The sequence below is a fragment of the Genypterus blacodes genome, unplaced genomic scaffold (genome assembly GCF_046128005.1).
Source record: "Genypterus blacodes isolate CSIRO-AG114 ecotype Tasmania unplaced genomic scaffold, CSIRO-AGI_Gbla_v1 ptg000023l_1, whole genome shotgun sequence".
Lineage (NCBI taxonomy): Eukaryota > Metazoa > Chordata > Actinopteri > Ophidiiformes > Ophidiidae > Genypterus > Genypterus blacodes.
In genome coordinates this window covers 321,621-337,500 of record NW_027466836.1, presented here as the reverse complement: position 1 = coordinate 337,500, position 15,880 = coordinate 321,621, and the positions used below count along the sequence as shown (strand labels likewise).

The following is a 15,880-nucleotide window of genomic DNA, read 5'->3' as shown; positions in this document are numbered from 1 at the left end:
GTTCGGGTGCAGACTGGTTGGCTACCTGCATTTATGTTTCCGTGTGTGTGCGTGTGCATGTGTTTGCGTGTGTGTGTGTGTGCGTGTGTGTGCGTGTGTGTCAGGTGGCACAGAAGAAATTTGATGGTTTCAAGGTGACATCCTCTTGTCATCTGCGTAAGCACACATAAAAACTGCTGACCGGCACACACACACACACACACACACACACGCACACACACACACACACACACACACACACACACACTGCTCTTTTGATTAGAAAACAGTCCAATCCGAGCTGCCCAAACGAGACAAGTTGACACAGGACATTGGCATCTTTTCATCAAATTTCAAGACGGACGTATCCAAGACAGCACTGACAAATTCAGTTGTGGCCGAAACCAACAAACAGAGACAGGAACGGGCCAGAGACAGGTTAGAGAGGAAGTGAGAGAAAGGAAGAGGAATTTGATACAGCAATCACGTCTGTTGACAAATGATTTTCGCGCTCTAGTCGCGCTGTTGGCAACCAATTTACCACAGAGCTGAGTGACAGCGCATTGATTTACTCTGCTGGGAATGCGGGAGAAAAATGTAACTAAAAGTGGAGACTGACAAACCCCATCTGGCTTTACATAGAATCCCTTATACTGTGTGGTCATACAGTATGTAGGAAGGGTTTGGCTTTGACTTTTACGCAGCAACTGTCCACTGTCAAATCTTCCTCAACCATCTCTTTAAGTTGTGTTTCTACCCAGGATTTATTAAGACCTACTCACTTTTCTGTTGTCGTATTCATCAGTGTATTTGTGTAGCCCATGGGTACATCGTACGCGTAGAAAAAGAAGGACATATGGCGTTTTTCCATTAGCAGCAAATCCTACCCGAGCTGTGCTGAGCCCTTACCGAAGCAGCCCTTATGTGTGCTCTCGGCAGCTCAGGTGTTGTTTCCATTTGAAGAGGAAACTCCCGGGAGAGGTTCGGGTTGAGCACGGGTTCAAGTCAGTAATGTATACAGAGAGATTTCACTCTGCAGTCCAACGAACACACAGTCCACCTGGCTGTGCAGTGGAGCAGCTCGATACTTATCAATCAGCGGGCACAGCTCTCTGGTTTGTTACAGCAGAGCCAGCAAGAGGAATTCTGTTCAAATAAGAAGGCACTTGAGGGATTCTAAGTGTTCTGAATGAAAGAGTGGCTCATATATCGTTACATTTGGTCTTGAAACCAATGATAACGAGTGCCTGGATATTCTCTGCACTCTTCTTGGACTTGCCATAGTTATGGTGCCCTGTTTGAGGCAATCGATGTGTCGCTACGGATCACAGCCCTGTTGAAGGCGGAGCAGGTTGTGCCCCGCTCTAGCTCAGTTAAGGTCCTCGTTAGTATTGGAAAAGGAAGCAGGCTGACAGTGTCAAAGAAGGAGAAGTGTGCTGAGTTGGCCTGACGTGAAATCAGGAGGTTTGGTCCCAACATCCAGCGACCACTTGAGGAACTGCATGTAAAGCTGTATTGGACACACACTTCCTGTTTCTCGTGTAATTGTCTCAGCTATGTTAAATCACTCCTACAGCAAAAGGAGTGTTTCTGTATTCCTAACCGAGAAACCGACTTAAGCGGAGCCAGACATCTTTCCCAGCCAAGAACTCTCATCGACTTGATATAGAATATAAGAACGAGATAGAAGACTGACGGCAGAACTCCTACGTGAATCTGGACACAAATCCATCAAACATTTCAAATCTAAGGTTCCTGCAGCTTGCAAGGGATTGAAGTCAACTTCCTTGGAGGAGAAGCTTCATCTGAAATTCAACACGCTAGATTTCCATGTAGAGTAGAACGGAAAGGTGTTCAGGTTCAGTGATATTGTTCTGTTCAAAACAAGCACTGTGCCTCCACAGAGCAGCGCTTTAGCAATGCTTCACTGCCTCTCCAGGAGTCAAGCTTTGTTGCAGAACATAACCCGTGTTGTGCGTCTGCCTGGCTTTTGTCTTTGTAGCTGTTATTCTGCAACGTATTTGACGATGCTCCTTTAGCAGAGGAAGACGAGAGACAAGTCAAATGGAGTGGGAAGAGGTGATTACAAGGCAAATTTCCTGTGTTCTCACGAGGAAACGGCACATTCAGACATAGATTGACTCAAAACAAAGCGGATGGAGGAAGAGGGGAGGGCAGTAGTCGAGTGGGTAGAGCTTCCGCTTAAGAACCGGAGGGTTGCCGGTTCGAGTCCCTGCCGAGGTGCCCCTGAGCAAGGCACCGAACCCTCAATTGCTCCCCCCTCTGCGAAGGGTGATAATATAATGTAATGTAAGTCGCTTTGGATAAAAGCGTCTGCCAAGTGATCGTAATGTAATGTAATGTAAAGAGGAGGGGAGGAAACACGACGAGGGTTGAATGCTAAACCGCTGAAAAGATAACATTGTGAAGGAGACTTCAGTGAGCCCAGTCCCTCAAAGCCAAAACACACAAAGCCAAAAGTCATGCGTATCATGAGATGTGACAACTACAGGCAGTTACTGAGAGGCAAATAATGAAAAGGACATCTTAAAATCCTTTTTCATACCAGGGAATGAAGAGTGTCAATTCTGGTGAGGAGTTTAGACTCCAGCGGGGAAGATTAGCTAGTCACACTGAGTTGATCTGATTCTCCAGGATAAGAGGATGAGCACGGTTCTCCTCGGGAGGATTTGACTAACCCTCCCACAGCAGACAGAAATCAATAAAGAGATAGAAGACAATGGATTCATCTGTGATTTAGACCAACAGTTCCAGAGAAGGAGGATAATGCCGGATGGCGGAAGTGATGTGTTCATAAGCGATCAATCGTGTAGCATGGTATTGACCGTCATGAGCAGAGATCAGAACGTCCCATCTGGTCCGTGTAGGAGTTTAGGGACCGGCAGGTTGGGACGGTCCTCAGGGGTCCTCCAGTCTCTAAACAATCTCGATTGCCAAGGAACTCACTCTGCCTGAGAAATTATATTTGCAGTCAAAATGGAATCAAGCCATTCTTCGGTATCTAATTCTGCTCCAACAATTGCACTCCTACCTCCACATATTCTCCTCCAGTGTAATTACGTGTGATAGCTGACTCAGAGGTCTATAAACACTTGTGTTCCAAAGGTTTATCGCGTTTGTTTTTCAAGAGGCTTAGAATTATTCTTGGTACAAGCAGCTTGTGGTAATGCAAAAAGCGATGAGTCCTATCACTGATCCAGACATGTGGTATACCTTGAAATCAAAATGCCCTCGTTTCCTGCTCCTTAAATGATAAATGTTAGGTAAAGTGCGTCTGTGTTTGCTGGTAAAGTGGATGTTTTGCCCTTTAAGTGGGAGGTTTGCAACCTGGTGAGACGCTTTGAAGCGCTCCCTCCAGAGCCATATTTAACCTGCTGTTGTCGGCTCGCTTGTTTGTTTGTCAGATTAATCAAAGTTGCAAACCTGTTTTGATGAAATGTGGTTGAAGGGGGGCCCCAGAGGGCATTAAAGCCAGAGATATTATATATATGACTGTACACTGCAGAGGCTCATTCTGTGTACTTTCTCACTTTCCTCAAAAGTATTACACAAAGAGAATAATCAGGCATATTTATCATGATATAAATGATTAACTATCTACTCACCTGGAGCAAACACACAGGACAGGACCACATGCAAACCCCACACACTCAGAGACCAACAGAAGCAATCAAATACTATGATATTACACATGCCATTCTGTTATTGAAAGTCTTTTTATGCACTCTTTACAATCCTGTTTCATCGAATTTGAAAATGTCCTTGTGTGAAGCACACCTCGTCTCCGTCTTGTGTGAAATGTGCTGTATAAATAAAGTTGCCTTGCCTGTTAGAATCACATTTTCTCCCCGGCTTTCTTTCCAAGGTACAGCATGTGCTCTTATCCCCCTCTAATGACCACCGCTGCTTTCTTTTGGGGGGCAATTTTAACGTACTGTCAGACCCCCTGTAGCTACAGCACCATCTTATTCCACAGTGTGCTTTCTATTCTAGGGCCTCAAATAGTAGAATTATATGCAATTGCTGCTTTTGGTAACTTTGATCTATTAGAAAAGCACAGTTGTTGCCTTCACTCACCATTCCGGTTAGGAATACAAAAAGGTGAGTGCTATGTAGTGTTTGCCTTGTTAATATCTTATATCTGAAGGATGTCTCTGTTTCCTGAGCTCCTTTAACTGGCGCTGATTTGGGCCACATTGTCTGGTGATTGGCTGTTGCACATCTGTTTCGGGGAAGAAGCCTGGAACCTTTCACTTCACAGAACGTTTGAGAGGCAAATAAGAAGAAAAACAACTGGCACCGGGAGAGGAGAAAATGGACCAGGAGGCATTTGAGAAAGGTGAGATGAGTTAAGAAAAGAGAGAAACTGCAGAAGAGTGACAGAAATGGGAGAGAGGAGAGGTCAGGGAAGGACTGAGCGAGAGAGACAACAGGACAATACTGAAGGGGGGTTATTTCAGAAAACAGAGCAGAGATGTTGACCAAAAAGGCAATTTGGAAAAAGAAGTGCAGCGATTCTCTTTCTATGTTTTCTCTCTCCAAAACGCTCCACTCCTCCTCTTTTGCACTCAGCAGCCCCACTGTGAGAGCAAACTAATCTGTCCTGACAGCGACGGGGCCGACGCGCAGGGTTTGATAGATCCTGGGGGAAATCTCCCGCCTACATGAATTGGTTATTCTGCGTTTCATCTGCCTCGTGACACAGCTTCGTTTTATGATCTCTTTCATTATCTGTCTGTCGCATGTCAGCGTTTATCACTCCGTAAACACGTCCCACCCAGCAGCGGAAACAGATGTCGGCGAAGCGAGGGGAAACCACTGCTTCCAGAGTGAGCAGTGTTTTTCTGTGTCTGTTTCTTCTTCTTCTTCTTCTTAGCTCTCTCGTGCTCGACCACGTTCCCCTCCAACCCTCAATCCCACCCCCCACACCTCCAGGCCTCCAACTGGCCCGCCGGGTGAATAACTCACTTATAATAACCTCCCCAACCTACCCGCCGAGCTCTCCGTTGTATCCGCCGGCCCCCACTATTCATCGGCGAAGTGGAGGACTGAGAGTGTGGAGGCCGAGCTCTGCTAGTTTCAATGGGATCTCATTAGTGTCATAGGAGAGAGGAGACAGATATTAGTCCTGAGATACTGAAACTCATTAGAGGGGTGCCAAAAACCCCCGCGGGACATACAAGCGCCCGCACACGCACACACACACACACACACACACACACACACACTCTCTCCAAGTCCAGCTTTGAATTTATTAATCATAATATTCTAATGGCCCCACCTATGCCTGGCTAAATGACCTCATTACACACACACACACACACACACACACACACACACACACACACAGGGTTTGGCTACTAGTTTACAGATGCAGTCAGTCCCCCCAATGGCTGGAATCATTCATCAGCGAACCTTCCCACCTGCCGAGGAGCTCACAGCAGATGGAGCTCCTGTTGACGCCGGCTCGCGTCCTCTGGAGACGTTATTGTAATTTGCGTCTTAGAACCAATCAGAATTGCGAGTGATTTGTTTTTGAAGAGGTGCCAGGATCGAGTACAGAAAACACCCGGGCGCCCAGCTGGAGAGTAAACGCTCTGCAAAGAGTTCAAACGGCTGTAAAGACCCAAATCAGACGAAGACGCCAGATGAGAAGAAGAGCGCTAATCAACCCCCCTGCATGCTGGAGGCGCCATCATTCCAGATCAGTTTCCAATTAATAAAATGAAAAAGATGAATAAAATTAAAAAACAAAAACAAAATACTAATAAAACAAACTTTAATCTTCTTCTGGATCAGCCTCGTATGTCTGTTGTTTCCTCGTCGCCACGGCAGCCTCGTTGGTTTACAGCGTGTCTCGAGCGTCACCATTCAATCACGGCTCCTCCTCCCCCACAGCTGCTCTCTGGGTCAACGCGTCGGCGGTCACAGCAGATCATCAAAAACAAAACAAACAAATCAATGTCCAAGCATTACAATATAAATTGAGTTTTGGTTACGCGTTGCAAATCAGATTGATGCTTTGGAAAGATCTCCACCGGCCTGTATTGCGTAACGTGTCTTAAGCCTCTCAATGGGAATTCTCGCCGCTCTCTATTTTCCTGTTGGTCCCTTCTTCTGTTATTACTCCTGCTGAAAGTCAACACAGAGCCGCGGCATCCGATCCCCACTGCACCTCCGACAAACAAACAATGTCATTTGCAGGCAGGCGAAGCACACAAAGTCCAGGCTGAGAACCACAGCGTCCAAACACAAACCCTCTACTCCTCCACTCCTCTTCCACCCAGTTTCTGGAGTAATTCATCCTAATGCAACACAAAAGACACAGTATTTCAACAATCCCTCTTTCACTGGCTTTGTCATTTGTTTGTTATCTCGTATCCGCCCGCCTTGAAACGGTCTCGAGGTCTTTAGTGTGTCATTGTTATCGCTTCAAACCAAACCATGGCTGCTGTGCATGAAAAGGAAAAGGAGAAGGAACCCCCTCGAGTCGCCGATGGAGATAGACGACTTTCCTTTTCACCAGAGACACACAGAGGTCTTGAGAGTGTGTGTGTGTGTGTGTGTGTGTGTGTGTGTGTGTGTGTGTGTGTGTGTGTGTGTGTGTGTGTGTGTGTGTGTGTGTGTGTTTTGGTCCTTCGTGTTTCTCCAGCATCACTTTTATCTTCTGGTTTGGGAGGGACAGTTTTGTTCTTGTTATAGTTGCTGTTAGGCTGCCACTTCCTGCTTGGTGCTCTTTGTCACGGCGAGGCTCCGTTTGACAATAAGGTCTTGCCTTCACCGTGACTCTTCTACACCTCACATCTGCTCTGGCCTTTGTCTGGTTCTCCACCTCTTCGTCGCATTCTTTCTCGCTCAGAGAGTCAGAGAGCCAACAGAAATTGGTGTATGTGAATGGAGAGAGAGAGAGAGAGAGAGAGAGAGAGCGAGAGAGAGAGAGAGAGAGAGAGAGAACTGCAGTTGAGCCAAATCAAGAGGGATGAAGAAAAAAATAGACTATATGAACAAAAACCGGAGGCACCGCAGAGGAAAGAAGGACATTAAATCAGGCGACAGAGGAAATCGTTTTGTACTATTCAGCACTGTGGTTGTGCGGCGATTCCCTGATTGCTTGCAGCTCCACTGTGAGACAGTGTGTGTGTGTCTTTGTGTGTGTGTGTCTGTGAGTGTGTGTGTGTGTTGTAGATAATTGATTTGGCTGTAATTGTACACCATAAGCGTGAAACCACATAATGGCTGCAGTCGCCACCCCTCAGCTCAGAGTGCTGAAGTTCCGCCCGTTACAGACCAGCTGCTAATCTGAACGTCTTCGAAAAGACGAGTAAACAGCAGAGTGACAGATGAGTGACGCGGCGCTGAGTGACCTGTCACACCTCATGGCCTTATGCATACATGTCCTGTGTGTGTGTGTGTGTGTGTGTGTGTGTGTGAGATAGTCAAAGAACTGCAGAGGTGACAAAAGGCTCAGAGACATCTTCTTCCGTTTTCCTTTTGATGTTTTGATCTTCACATTACAGGGAGAGAAAAAGACTTCAAACGGCAGAACTGAAAGTCCCAAACTGCAGTGCAGGAACCTGAATGATTGGGGGGAAAAAAATTAAACTTCAATTGTTTTTCGTTCTTATTGAAGTACATCATCAATCACAATTCACTTTGTGTGGATATATGCCTTAAATTCAGAATATTCTTAAAAATCTTTTTGGATTTAGGCACAGATTTCCACTCACTACCTCAGAAAAATACTTTAATTATAGTTTTGCAATTTTTCTTTATTATACTTCAATTTAGGTCATGATGAGAAGTGAAAGTTAACCCCTTGTTTAAGTCTGTTAACGCTTCATTTGTTCACATAAAGGGCATCACACACACACACACACACACACACCTGCACATTTCCTCTCCTAACCAGGCGTCTCTCTCTCTCTGTGTGGCCTCTGTTCACCTCACCTCCAAACTCCTCTTTGAAAGCATACAGTATTTAGTGTGATTGCTGGTGACGCACCCACACAGGCTGCCGGCCCGACGCAGAGCTGCTGTTCAGGCTGCCTTCATCCAGTGCTGGTGATTTCTCATTGCAAGCTAGAGTTTCAGCACTTCTGCAAATGTTTTCCCTTCAGCAGAGCAGAATGTGACCTGAAAATCAACAATCTCTTCGTTGTCACTTCCTGCATCTCCTCACTCGTTGGTTAATTCCTTACATTTAATTGCTTTTGTGGCTGTTTACACAGAGAGGCGGCAGCGGCTTTGATCACAGCTTAGAGCTCAGAGGAATCAAATAAGTTTTCTTTTAAAGGGAGTTTTGTATTCATTGTTTTCTGCTGTGTTTGCATTTCTATCTGCTGAGAGGAAATGATTTGAAATACAAAGCGAGGAAAGTCTTACAGTTTCCTCCGAGGCGTCGCCGCTCCGCGTTGGATGTGAGAATGAATTCTGACACTGCTGGTGTTACTTAAAGAGGGATGTGCTGGAATTCTGTCTCACATAGAAAATCAACTGAATGTGTTTATTCATCATCAGGAACATGATTAGATTTGTCTACATTTGCAGGCCCATCCTCTGTGCTCATGCTGTGTGTTCTACTTATCTGATATCTATGACGCACATTTAGTTCTCCACATTAGATCACGATAACAAACGTTTCATTTCTCTCTGAACGACCTGTTTTCAGTCCAAATATAGCAGACAACGCTCCTGTTAACAGATGATAAAGACCATTTTCTTGGCGTTCCTCGTGTTTTCTCTCTCTCCATTTGTCATCCTTGTTTTGGCTCTATTTCTCATCTTTTGTCACTTCCTTCCCCTCATTCTCATTCTCACTGTTGCCCTCCATTTCCTTCTCTCCTTACCACGTTGGCTTTAATCTCACACTGTCTCCTTTCACCGTCACCTTTCCTATCACCCGCTATGCTTCTCATTTCCCACTTTCTGCTCACCACTTTTTATCTGAATCCGTTCCTGACTCTTGATATCCCACATCTGCCCCTTCTGCCCACATCCAGAGCGGAGGCGGCGGGCTATCAGCGGCTGCTACAGGTGGACCTGGAGGTGAACGGGCAGGCGGTGGCTCAGGACGGCAGGGAGGTGACTTGGCAGGTGGAGTATCCGCTGACCCGCAGCGTGAGCAGCGAGGTGCAGACGGTCATCCGCCTGGCACGGCAGGAAGTCGGGGGGATCGTGCCCCTGGCCATGGTGAGCGACGGGAGGGTGTGTGTACGAATGGGTCTGTCCCTTTCAGGTGTGTTTACATCCTGAATGTTTGGCTTTGTGGTGTTTCAGCCTCTTGCCATTTGGTTGTAAGGACACTGAAATGGCAGCACACGTGTTTGTCCAGCGTGTGTGTGTGTGTGTGTGATGATGTAATTCCGGCCTTATATCTTAAAGCAACACAACAGCCACAGTGTTTATAAGAGAAAAAATATAAAAGTAACCGTTTTAGCCTTTAATATTTGGTTTTATAAAAACCCTGCCAACACAAAGCTTACACTGGCTAATTGGCAGTAATTTGGTTAATCTCTTGCTTACTGAAAAGTTAATAGAGTTTAACTTGACACTGACTGCTAATAGTGTTATTGTAACGATGAGGTGGACGTGATTAAATCATTATTTGAAAATTACTGTTTCTAAAATGAATGGAGGGCTGATGATGGTACAAATCTAAAGCCTGGTAGCTCTTAACAAAGCTTTATTATGGTGCTGAGGCGGTTTGTTACCTGCTCATTACTGCAGCACTTAGAACTGAACTACATTCTTTAACTTCTTTAACTAATCATTTGATAAAGTGAACAGCTTTTTAATTATCATAATAATGACAACATTTTAAAAATGTCAAATCCCCCGCAGCACAATAAAACAACATCACTTTTTGAATATAATTGCAGTTTCCAGGTTTCTCATTAATAGCAATGATGTCATCTTTTGATTTTTCAATCAGATTAAAGATGAATAGGACAACTGCAATAACTTTGTTAGCATCAGTTTCAGCAGAACCATCATCAACATTTAAAGTGAATAACCTTAAAAAAAAATAATAATAATGATGTTGTGATTTGTTAAATTTTTCAAGGATTTTGAGGATGTTGTTGTTTTGTGTTGTTTCATGTTAACACAGAACACCAGGGGCCCAAACATGTAACCCTGATGAACTCCACTGGTCCACTAGCATGAACTCAGAGTAACAATACTGAATGTCCTATTTTTCAGATATAAAATGAAACTTACCCTAAGATATAAGTTAATTAAAATATTCAGTAGTAAATCATTCATCTCATAACATAATAATAAAACCTAGAAAAGTCCTTTCTGGTTCATAAAGCTGATCAGTTTAAAGGCCAGAGTGATTTTATGACCCAGTTAAAGGTGGATGATGGTACAGTCTGCTCATGTCCTATAATATTGATTTTGCCATCGTGGGGATATTCAGGATTTAATTATCTCATTAAATGCACTGATTATCATGCAGTACATTCACATTTACCAAACACACACATACACACACACAGACGTTGTTCCCATTCTGTGGAGCAACGTTTGCAAATCCTTAACGCCTCCACAGGTCCTGTAAGACAGCAGGGTAGGGACCAGACTGGGAGAAGGGAGGAAGGGGGGGGGGGGGGATTAAGTCAGCCGGCACACAGACAGAAGCAGGGAGGGATGTCAGTTAATGGCATTTAAGCAGGTGAGCATGCAGGTGATTGGACAGAATCGCTGAATGAACGGTCATGTAGCCGACCTCCACCTCACATCAGCGTCCATTCACAGTCTGGGCATGTCCTCACCTCTGTAGATACGACACCCTCACAGCCAAATAGTGAATTGAAGGATGTGTTGGTGGGATTGAACCCCGGTTTGATTAATCTGGGATAACAGTGTCAGCGTTGGACATCAATCTTCACGTTTACAGTAGCAGTTGTAGGCAGACAGACACCAATCATGGCTCCGCTCAGCAGCACTCACTCGCTCATCAGCGTGTATAGAATAGCTGATGGACTATTCGATAAAACTCATCTCACTCAGATCGTTTCTGGCCTCAAAGTTCTGCCGACATGTAATACTGGCCTGGTGAGATTTACCAGGATTGAAAGGCGAACAAAGATTCAGAGAATAAAATAGAATTTTGAGAAAAAGACTGAATGTTACGAGAATAAAGTACTTAGAATTCAATTAAACAAACCCTAGTAAGTTCATACTCGTTCATATTGCTTGAATATTCTGTTGTGTGAGACTTAGAAAATATCACAATGTGCAAATTAAGGTGAAATCTTTGCATATTTAGGTATTACCTAAGAGGAATGTGATAATCTGTTTCTGCTCTCCTTCACCGTACAATGAAGACTTTGAAACGGCGAACGCACAGAACTGGAGCCGATCCCGTGTTACAAAGACGAGCCGCGCGATGTTTGTTTCTTGTCCCAGGAAGTGTCTCTCACTCAGGTTTATGAGAGAGGATCAGACGAGATGGAAAGGAAAGACAAAATTGCGATTATTCCACCGGCAGTGAGAAGGTGGAGGGGGTGAGAGAGCGAGAGTGTTTCATTAACGGGCTTAAAAGAGAGAACGTATCCATGGTGCGCTCGCCTTCGCTACATCGCGGCATGAATTTTTGATCCGGCACTTCCCTGCTCCTTCCCGCTCGCTCATTAGAGAGAGACGGCGAGCGCGGCCGCATTGCTCTTTAGCAGCGCATTCCAAAAGCTATCATTAGCATTTCATTCACACTGGCTCACGCTCCATTTCAAACTCAATAACATGAACTTTGAGGCCCATCGTCCAATAAGGTGACAATCAGGGCGAGTCCGACATTAGCCGCCTTTGTGCGGAATTCGACTAAATGCGCCGAACGCTCCGCATTGACTCGTAAAAAGCGCTTGACAGATAACGACGCGGCGGAACGACGAGGACAAACACGCTTAATAAGAAGCTGTGTCCTCTGCAGAAAGGGGTTGCAAGATAAGTCCCCAAAGAACGCAGTCGGCATATATCTGTAATTTACCCGCGGCGCCATCGCAACATCAGGATCAGCCGGTATTCAGGCTGAGCTGCCATCAGTCATGCTGTCACGCTGTCAGGAACTGTATTTGGAAGTGTCCTGGCAGTTAATAGGCTGTGCAGCGAGCCTGTCCGCTGGCCTGCTTAGCGTCCTGGAGGCAGCATTAGCCATCTGCAGGCGGCCCTAATGTTGCTGCTAGCTTAATTAAGTTCTCTTGTGTGTGTGCCGACGTGTAATTTACTTCTTTATCTTTCTTGGCGTGCGTTTTGACAACAATAATTCCTCCTCTCTCCTGCGTCCCTTAGCGGTTTCCTGTTCGTCATACTCCTGACCCGATATTCAGAGTTTGGATTCATGCAGGTTTAACCCTTGTTAGTCAGGATGAAAGCTTGTAGCTGTGAGAGTGAGGCAAGATGGTGAAAAAAAAGCTCTCTCTCTCTCTCTCTCTCTCTCTCTCTCTCTCTCTCTCTCTCTCTCTCTCTCTCTCAGGGGCCAAGTCGATTCTTTTCTATGCCACTCAGGCTTTACTTGGGAGACAAGCTAAGCCCGACTCTACTCCCAATTTGTTTGCTTGTGTGTGTGTGTGTGTGTGTGTTTGTGTTTTTGCTGACTCGCTATATTCCCTGTTGCAAATGCTGTCATTTTGACTTGAGAGGCTTTTATTTGGTCAGCCAACACCAGAGCAGCAGGACGGAGCTGTCGGGCTTATTCTAATCAAACAGAAAGAGCAGAGAGGAGGAGGTGTGTGTGTGTGTGTGTGTGTGTGTGTTTGTGTGTGTGTTTGTGAGTGTGGAACGGCGGGGGTCCTCAGAGCATAAACAGGAACAAACATTTTTACCAGCATTGACATTTCCTCCTCCTGCGTTAATGTTTATGTGTCACAAAGTCAGAGGACAGAAACCAACAGGGGCTTAATCTTTAATTTCACTAAGAGTTTTCTGAGCTCACAGTGACAAATCCACAATAGCAAAATCCTGGATTGTCAGGCCAGCAGGTTATGTAATAAATCAATACCTAATTAATGAGGGGAGTATAAATCACTGTAGGTCCTGATGAAATAATCAATAGTGGTATTTATTACCACTGGTCATGGCAGAATGCCCCCAAAAAAGAACTCTTTATTCGCTCGCGGAGGAGAAAAATCACAGCGATGGTATCGTCTGGGCCAGTCGTGTTCCATCAACACAGATAGTGTAAGTGATGACTCAGCTGGTTTCATTCCTCACGGATAACTGAAGATTCTGAAGCGCTTTTGTTTTTTTTGTGTGTAATCAAATATGCGGCTTTTAATTGCTAAAGAGACAGCGGCTCTGTGAGGCCGCGTTCAGGAAGGACCACATCGTTTCTGCGCCTCCTTAACTCCATAAATTAGCATTTCTCTCCAAACTGCTAATTAAAAAAAAGTTTCAGCTGCTGCACCTGCAAAGATCGACGTCCTCCTCAGTCAAGGGAAGGAAATAAATAAATTAATGTCCCGTCCTCTTCGTCGTGCTCGCTCTAATACATTCTTGTCGTCTCAGCTCGGCTCCAAGCTCTTACATTTCTACAGTCTGACTTTCAAGATCGCTCGTGGATTAACTTCAGCTCCAGCGCCGCATTTCCCCCCCCAAAGCCGGAACTGTTAAAAGATTACATTCCATGAACCCCTCCAAGTCCCCTGCTGATGTGTCAGTGTTTCAGAAAATACCAGGAGAAGAAGAAGAAGAAGAAGAAGAAGAAGAAGAAGAAGAAGGGTTTTTATTATCTCAGTGTGAGACGTTGGTATGTTTGTGTTTGAGTGGCGAGCCAGATTGAGAGGAGCACTGCAGGGAATCAACTTTTCATTGATCATTGATACGAGCTGAAGACCTGAGAGCTCCACGCCGTGTGAAGGGAATCATATTGGGGTTTCTCCAGGCTACACACACGAACACACACACACACACACACACACAAACAGGACCCTCTGTGACTTGACTGTCAGTCTCAGCCAGTTAGTGAGTAAGTGCAGTGCTGAGTTGCACTTCTGCGGGTCAGGGGCATCTGTTGAGTAAATGAATAATGAATTGCTGGCTGGTGCAGCTTTCAGGGGCCCAAACGTTCCTCTGATGTCTCCTTAACCCCCTCACACTCACAATCTACACACTCGCAGGAGCCATCTATCAGACGGGAGCTTCACACGCGACTCTTTGGCCATAAAACAAAGCGTGGCTGTTGTTTCTATCAAGGTCCAACAATGGAGATTAGTGGAGGATGATGATGAAGAGCCATTTGGTTCAGTTTAGACACAGACACCTGCCTCTGTTTTGTTTGTTTTTTCCCACTGTCATCACTTTGCATGCTGGGAGACCTGGGCACGGCGTTCTGCCAACACACACACACACACACACACACACACACACACACACACACACACACACACACACACACACACACACACACTCACACACACACATAACCCCTGCAGCAGCTTTAGTGCCAGTTAGCAGATATGTGCCAAAGAGAAGAGATCTCTCAGCGGTCGCTAAATGTTTGGCTTTGAAATGACATGAAACAGCAAACAGAGTTCCAAAAAAGTGCAGGAAGCATTTGACACCCACATTTTCAGGCTCCAATGTTCACTGAAGAAATGTGGCAAACAGGATTTGGTTTGTCAAGTGAGGCTGGTCAATCAGAGATCAGACCAACTGAACTGCTTCTGTTCAAGGCCGTCGCCCAAAAGCTTTTAGGTAGAACTGCTATACTTGGAAACCACAGTAACAAAAAACCGACGGATACAGGGAATCATTTCTGGTTCTGCAAAAATGATGCTTCAACCCAAAACGGCTGGAAAAATAAGGCCATTGTCTCTGTCCGTCCTTGAGCTCACAGACGTGGACGGTAACTACCATCTGAGCAGCGGTGGGCACTGTAGGTTGTCAGCTAGCCCTGCACATAGTTCATCTATGCCCTCCCCCCCCCCTCCTACACACACACACTCCACCCTTGAACCCCCCTGCACTGAAGCGTAATGGCCTTTTATTGATTCTTCCCCCTCTGGTCGTCTCTCTTCTACACCTTTCTTTCTTTGCTGCGCGATGGCGATGAAGGGTTGTTACAAGATACACGGCTGGGGGGGGGAGGGGTGCAGGGGTGCAGGGGGTTCGGCCCGCACACGTATGAATGGCATATGTAACTGTTTATCTGCCTTTCTGTACCAATACAGTGGATGGATGAGTGTCTGGGCTTCACATCCCCCGCCATCGCTCCGGCTTTTCTCCGCAAATTCCATTCATTTCAGTCCGTCGGCCCCGCAAGGCAGCTGCATATTGAGCGAGCCCACATGACAACAAGGCCTTTTAATGCGTCCAGTTGGATCTCATTGAGACCCCTTGCTTCATATCGGCGCCCCATTAATGGCTCCTAAATGCACTCACACACACTCCTACTCATCTCATGTACGGTACATGGAAATAACACACGCTGTCCTCGCTCGTCACCGGAGGCTGGAGCCTGGTGCTTTTACGAGCGGAATGATACTGAGGCTTGATGATGTGAGGGGCTCAGATGGATAGCATTCAAAGAAGAAGAAGTGGAAGAAAAAAACATGATTCTCTCTCTCTGGAGATGTAGAAAGTAGAGAGGAAAAAGGGAACGATGCACTTCTGTGAGTTCGCCTTCATTTTTCAAAACTCCCCACAGACTCCTGATGTAAGTCAGGCAGATATCTGTTGTGTCTCTTGTCTGCCACGCCTGACATCTGAAGACGAGACGCGTCAATGAATCCACGTGTCCAAAAACATAGCCGCACTCAAAGATTACCGGCCATTGTCTTAATTAGTCTCATTATCTCCCTCCTGCTCCTCCACTCATCACTGCAGTCTCTCTCTCTCCCTCTCTCTCTCACCATTGAGTTCATGTGAGTGAGCCAGGCTT

General features: G+C 45.7%; 1 protein-coding gene across 1 annotated transcript in view; it reads left to right on the top strand.

The window, feature by feature from the left end:
* The window catches only part of LOC142992813 (transmembrane protein 132D-like), a 97,314-nt gene that overhangs the window by 67,022 nt on the left and 14,412 nt on the right, over nt 1–15,880 (top strand). The window contains exon 4 of the mRNA XM_076143317.1: nt 9,000–9,189. Coding sequence (XP_075999432.1) covers nt 9,000–9,189 — 190 coding nt within the window. The remainder of the gene's footprint in view (nt 1–8,999; nt 9,190–15,880) is intronic.